Raw genomic sequence first — 7526 nt, forward strand, 5'->3', positions numbered from 1 at the left:
GCAGCGGGAATATATTAAACAGCACATTTCAGAAACTAAGCCGAAATACCCGTACAGAGTACACAACAGTAATCGAGCTAATAATTGTGCTTTTTATCTTCCAGTAGGAGATAAAAAAATCAGAGTGTGCAAAACTTTTTTCAAAGCTACTCTTGATATCACTGACAGGCCTATCAGGACCGTAATCCAAAAAACCACAGAGTCAGGAATTTTATTAGAAGATCGTCGAGGGAAACACAATAACCACCCTTGTAAATTTAAATTGTCACCAATTCCTCATAAAAGGTCACACTCATAATGAAATCCAAAAGAGCGATTGACACACCATATACATACACACAGATAATACGTTGTGAAAAGAAGCTGGTAGCCCTACAAAGTTTAAAACTTAAGGCTCTTTCGGACGTTTTGAGACGGACAGTTGTCGTCCGTTTGTAGGACCGTACACCGAACACATTTTATGATAATTGCGTTGGAATAAAATTGACCAGCAGTACCTGCTGTGTGAGAAATTGCTGTCCGGCTCAAAACGTCTAATTTCAAAGAGCTCTTACTGATGCTCGTTTCATAATCAAAATTATTATGTCAAAAGTTTAGCAACTGCTGTTAGCTAGAATTAAAATTCGTATAGTTATTATGACGTTGATTGTAGCTAGCTTGTATCATTTTGAACATTTAAAACTTTTATTGTTTGCTTTTTAGAATTTATATACAGGGTGTTAGGTAAATGGGTATATAAGCCGACACTAGCCCATGTTAACATGGTCATATAAATGGTATGGTGAAGTCAGAAAATTGATATCTTCATTTTAATTATTTTATTTTTCATACAAATTGGATTTCATAAAATTATTTTATTTTTCATACAAATTGGATTTCATAAAATTATTTTTCTATGAAAATTAAAAAAAATAAAATGATGATATCAAATTTCTGACTTCACCATACCATTTATATGACCATGTTAACATGGGCTAGTGTCGGCTCATATACCCATTTACCTAACACCCTGTATTTCTGTGTTGTATTATAAACATAAATAAATATTACTAAACCTTCCGTTTTATTTCATTTGTTGTCTGATTTTAGCATGATTTTTAACTGTCATAAAACCTTACTATCATACTTTATTTATCTTAAAAGAGTTTTTATACAGGCAGTAATCATATTTGCAAAGGATTGACTGAATATTAAAAATATAAATAATGCTGACATTGTCATAACTTAAAATATAACTGTTGCGAACGATCCTCCTTTCACCTTTATACTCCTTCGGCCTTGTATTTGTATTTGTATTTGAGAAAAAGTGTTTGTAAATTGTGATTTTTATTGTAAATAAAAATATTATTTATTGTGTTGGTTTAGTTGGTTTTATTTAAAAAGGATATTAATTTCAGATTTAACGGGCACCATAATACTGTCCCAGAGAGGGAATCCGATGATCCAAGTGGATGGTTTTACGTTTTACAAAAAAAGCACAACCGGGCGCCGAACCAGGTGGCTATGTTCTACCCACCACTCCAGAGGGTGTCCAGCTTCTTTGTATACTATAGAAGGAGAAATCATCAGGATTAAAAATAATCATACGCATCGAGGAAATTAATGAAATTCAAATATGACCAATATAAATTTATTAGAATAGCTAAAGAACCTATACACTTGCACTCATACTCCTCACCATACCCACACACAACACATCTATACTTTTACACACAAGCACAATATGCACACACTCAAAACTCATTCCTAATGCCCTTTCCTATCTTTTTAACCGATGATTTATTGTATCCCTATATTGCACTTCTGTTTAGCCGTACTAAGGCGGTTATCACACTGCGCCGCGCTCCGCCGCGGAGCGCGTGATTTTCATATAAAAATCACGCGCGCGGACGCGTTGTCAGTGTGAAGTGCCGCGCGTGTTTTCTATACAAATTGAGGTACTTGCATACAATGATTAAATCTGTCGCCCTGATTCCGTCCTTCACATGACAGGCAATGCCTAGTGTGGAGGCCTGTCTTTTATTTTGTACTACTTGATCTGGCAATAAATATATTTTCATGTTAATTTTCAAAAAATATAAGTATGGCGATGATAACAATTTTTTAACTAAAATATATTTATAAAAAAAAATTATACTCAATATTTTTCCATTAACCCATTATAACTGTAATAGCTATAAGATCGATGGATAATTCGATTTTCAGATGTTTTTTTCTGACATCTAACAACATAGATAAAAGGTGCCATTCTGCGGCAGTCAGTATTCTGGATTTTTAGTATAGGTGATGCCTGTTTTCACCATCCATCCCTAATTTTTAAGTGACTCCTATGAAAACAAAATTCCTGTTATGTGTTACCATAAGGGTCACTTAAAAATTAGGGATTAACGGTTAAAATGGGCATGAGAATGCAGAATACTGACTTCTTCTTTTCTTGTCGACAACAAACCTACACAGTGTCAGCCCAAAACTCCGCCACAAGAGTGGCGTTATCAGCAGCATTCATCAAATCCTCCTGCGTGCAGTTGCTCGGGCACTCAGGGCACGACATCAGGTGCTTCATCGACTGAATACTGACTGTGATCAAATAATTAAAATTAGGACATGAATTAAAAAAAGGTTTTTTTAGGTGTGTTCTTCACGTGGTCATCCAAAGGGAATCGGATTCTCATCGAAGGAGATTACAAGTACAGGGTTAATGGGATGTACAACGATAAGATAAGATGGCGATATGCGAGCCACGAAAAAAACAAGTGCAAGGCGATTGTACACACGTTAGGACACGAAATAATCTACAGGGCTAACCCTCATATCTTGTGAGGAATATTGTAAAAAACAAAGTCAAAGTCAATATTTATTTATTTGTATATAGTGTGGTCTGCGAGCACGTAGAATTTTGTCCAAATGTTAAAAACGATGGTGGACTGTATTATAGAGAGGCCTGCCGGTGGTGATTGTGGTATGCCACTAGAATCAAGGAAACTCCAAAAAAGGGCCAAAACAGTAGGTATATTGCAGCTTTGCAACTCACCAGACTAATAATCTTTTGTCTAATAATCTTTTTACCCTACCAGTGCTAAGAAGAAGCGCCGCAACAAACTCAGTAAAACATTAATAATTCTCTACTTCATATTGTTTCTTAATATAAGGCTTAAGGCGCAGACTGCCGACTTTTAGTCGGCCGATAGTTAGACACAATTCTAATTTGTATGAAGAATCAATCGGTGTTATGTGCGCACTTCCATCATATGCCTAATTGCCTATACTTACTGATTAACTGACCGACTAAACTATCGGACCACTAAAAGTTGGTGGTCTGCGCCTAGGCTTAGGTAAACCTATTTTACTGATTAATAATGTAAAGAGCGCGAAATCAATACCTACTTTTAAAGAATAGTGTGATATAAAAAGTTTTTTTAATAGGTACATCATTTAAGTAAATGTTTCAATGTGAATAGTGTACTTAGCTTATGATCAGACAGAACTACTTGTAATAATATAATTGTCTGAAATTAATAAAGATTGTGATAAAGTAAAATTGTTAAAAAGTTTATCTCTAACAAAATCATATTTCTCTTAATACATGTTAATAAGTTTAAAAAAATATATAGATAATAACATATAAGAAAAATATAATTACTTCAAGTAAAAAAGGTTTTTTTTTACCACATTGGGGAGCTCCCCCCCTGCATATCACTTGATGGAACGTGAGGGTCAGTTGTCAGTTCAAGGTGGAAACAAGCTCCACCCGGTATCCTCAACCTCAAGAAACTGGCTATCTTACAGCTTATTTCAATAAATGAATAAATAAAAAAAAAAAAGTCATTTATTTCAGGCATGGCCCATATAGTGTAAGTAACAAAGGTCAGGTAGTAACAAATTGAAAAACAGGAGCATCCTCCACGGGGGCACGATAGATCGGTGGCGTAACCCACGGGTCGGAAGTTGCTGCTGACGTTGTAAACAATAACTTTTTGAGTAAACTTCAAGTTTAGAACACCCATAAAGTTCACAGCAGACTTATCAACTCGGAAAGGGATCACTGTCAACTGGAAGCGAGGCGTTTCGGTGCAGATAAGTGTGCGTTGCAGTATGAAGTTTCATACAAAGAATACTGACCGGCTCAAGTTGATACGGCGATCCCTATCCGAGTTGATAAGTGTGCTACGTCCTTTAACTTATAACTGCCTTTTTCAGCAAGATTCGTGAAGTCTCGCCGTGGAAAGACCATGATTCAGATAGGTCGGTTCACGTTCTGCTCCCAAATGGTGACGGGCCTGAAGACCAGGTGGGTCTGCTCCACCCACAACCACAAGCAATGCCGAGCGGTTGTGCATACATACGACAATGAGATCATCAAACTTAATAATACTCATACCCATTGAAATAATCTGTATTTATATTAAAGCGAAAGGTCACTGACTGACTGACTCACTCACTCATCACGAAATCTCAGAAACTACAAGTGCTAGGAGTCTCAAATTTTGCATGGGGGTTCCATTTAGAACGTAGGTGTTCATTAAAAATGAATTTTACGAAACCTTAAGGGGGTAAAACGGGATCCACGCGTACGAAGTCGCGGGCGGCCGCTAGTAGTATAGTATGAAATTACCTATTTTTTTCTTCAATTTCATTCGTGTATAATTAATATAATACAAAGATGAAAACCTTATGCTATGTGCACTGATGTTAAAATATATGATGGATTGCCAGTCTTCAAAATTATTTTCCTGTAAAATTCTCAAGTAGGATTAATTAAAATGTTTGAAATCCTGAAATTCGGTTTTAATTAAATTTTACCTTTTACAGATATTATACAATTTTGTTCCTAAATATGAACTATTGCAATTACAACTACATTATTATGATGCAGTTTTTATTTTTATGTGCGTCCGTATTACGATAGTTAATTTATTACTCGATGTTTACTTATACCAAAGCATAGCAAATATTTATAAATAGGTAGGTACTTTGCTGTGTAGCTAATGTAAATACATGTAAAAAGTCGTGGAATTAATCTTAATTTTTAAATTTTGTTTCAGCATTATCCGAAAAGACAATCATATCTGAAGTTTCAAAATATGGCAAAGTATACCCGGTTAAAACAAGCTTTAAGGAACCATCTGCTGAAAGAAGTAAAAATATCGACGGTGCGTACTTAATTTCTTAATTCAGGTGTATCTACTTAAAAATGAAAAATTTAAGTTGCCTGGATAACTATCCACACATACAAAGTTTGTAGATACGGTTGGAAATTTATTTTCAAAATATTTTTTTAGTTGTATTGATTACTAATTTGGTTTCAGCTTTAACTGAAGAAATAAACGAGCCCGAAGCACCAAAGTACGGCAAAGTATACACGAGTAAGAAAAGTCTTTTAAACCAATCTGCTGACAAAATTCAAGGTGATGTTGATGAGATATGTAAAAAATATTTGCAAAATATTATGGATGCGTCTAAAAACGTAACGGTACTCTCAGTTGTCAAAATACCTCCAGTGAATTTGGTAAAAGAAGTTGAAAAACATTTGACACTGAACAAGGAGAATAAACAGGTTGTGTCTTTAGAGAAGCCTGCATTAGAAAAAGCAAAAATAGAAAAACTGAATGAGAACGAAGATAAACCTAAACCAGAGAGAAAACGTGCTAGACGTCTCAATGTCCCGCCGGGAAAATCTGTATCCGCGGAAGAAGTAGATATGTATTTGACAAATGAATATGAAGATGAAATAGAACAACCGCATGAGAACAAAGAAAACTCCACACAAGTTGAACTGCAAAAGAAACGTATTAATCGTTCTAATTTGCCGAGAAAATGTGAGTTAGCAAAAGATACTGAAAGTTTATCGACAAAAGAAGATCAAGATAGAGCAAAAGAACATAATGAGAATATTACACAATGTGAATATGAATGTGTTAAACTAAGAAATTTGCTTCTTGGACAAAAGATCCCAGAAGATGTTGAAATAGATTTGACAAACGAAGAAGAAGAAGATAATTATGTTACACCTCCAAGGGATTTAACATCATTAGAAGAAGTAAACATGAATTTACTAGAAGAGCTCAATAAAAAGAAAATTAACTGTCCCCGTTCACTATCGGAGGAAGGTGAAAATAATAAGAAATGTCAATTGCCAGTAATACGTGCCATTCGGTTTGAACTACCTCCAGGGAAGTCAGTATCAGCCAAAGATGTTGAAGTTATTTTAAAAAATAAAGAAGATGAGCTTAAAAACAAATACTATCACACTACTAAACACTAATTAACATAAGAAACAAATGTTATTTTTATAATTGACTAAGTATACCAATCAAAATATTATGGTGCATAATTATTAATATAGTGCATCATCAAAATTACTTGTGATATAATAATAAGTGCCTTTGAGGATTTGTTGACTAGTGCCTTACTTTCTATTAATTAGGTATACAATTTCCGGGACAGTACGTCGAAGGACGGTTCTTAAATCCCAATAGATTACGACACAACGTTCATCGACGGCTGACTTTGAGCTTCGAAATACGACAGCCCGTCATAGAACGAACGTCAGTAATAGAAAATATTGTAGGGTGACTTTTTAGTGTCGTATTTCAAGAGTACAAAGCTGGCTAGTGTCACATCGTAAAGTTTTATGAGCACACAAGTAAACTACACGCACACACTCAAAGTCGTCTCGTATGGTGACACAACGGCCGAGAAAGCGATCTCCGGTTAGCGATGGGCGATTGTTCGAAATAAAATAATCGAATGAATCGACAATCGACCAATCGAACTTTCGATTGTCAATTTAGTAATTCGAAAAAAAAAATCGAATAATAATCGACAATCGAATGACAAATCTATTTACTTATCTTTACGCGACGATTCATTCGTTGTAGTAGATAGTACCGTGCGGCGCGCGCTCACAGGACCGCACCGAACGAATCATGTTATTCGTTAGTAACATGATTCGTTCGCTGCGCTGTTCGCGTCGATTAATCGAATGACTGCGATTGCTTTTCGAATACATTCAATTATAGAGATCACTCGAATAATTCGATTAATTTAGTAATAATCGCCCATCGCTATCTCCGGTGCTCGAAGATGATCAAGAAGTGTCAGAGGCTAAAGATAAAGATCCTTTTTCTACCCTACATGGAATGCGTGATATGACATAATTATGTTCAAAGGCGGTCAATGTGCACTGATTGTTAAAAAATATGACAGGTTGCCAGTCTTTAAAATTATTTTCGTGTAAAATTATCAAGTATGTTATTAATTAAAATGTGTAAGATCCTTAAGATTTTGATTTAATTTTACCTTTTACAGATATTTACACTTAGATACAGATTAGACTTTTGTTCCTTATATACAATTTTGTTCCTAAATATGAACTATTGCAATTACAACTACATTATTATGATGCAGTTTTTATTTTTATGTGCGACCGTATTACGATAGTTAATTTAATACTCGATGTTTACATGTACCAAAGCATAGCAAATATTTATAAATAGGTGTTGTGAATGTGAATGTAAAAAGTCATG

General features: G+C 34.8%; 1 protein-coding gene across 1 annotated transcript; it reads left to right on the forward strand.

Annotated features, from left to right (window-relative positions):
* The first annotated feature begins 4243 nt into the window (after nucleotides 1–4243).
* LOC135076557 (titin-like) lies at nucleotides 4244–7266 on the forward strand. The gene is made up of 3 exons (XM_063971000.1): nucleotides 4244–4288; nucleotides 5043–5150; nucleotides 5307–7266. Exon 3 carries the CDS (start codon nucleotides 5447–5449, stop codon nucleotides 6260–6262), a length of 816 nt encoding a protein of 271 aa, XP_063827070.1. The 5' UTR covers nucleotides 4244–4288; nucleotides 5043–5150; nucleotides 5307–5446; the 3' UTR covers nucleotides 6263–7266.
* Nucleotides 7267–7526: the final 260 nt, after the last annotated feature.

The sequence above is a fragment of the Ostrinia nubilalis genome, chromosome 12 (assembly GCF_963855985.1).
Source record: "Ostrinia nubilalis chromosome 12, ilOstNubi1.1, whole genome shotgun sequence".
Lineage (NCBI taxonomy): Eukaryota > Metazoa > Arthropoda > Insecta > Lepidoptera > Crambidae > Ostrinia > Ostrinia nubilalis.

Bases quoted from the DNA above. Each gene is read 5' to 3' on its own strand.
- LOC135076557 (XM_063971000.1), top strand. From the start codon at position 5,447: ATGGATGCGTCTAAAAACGTAACGGTACTCTCAGTTGTCAAAATACCT.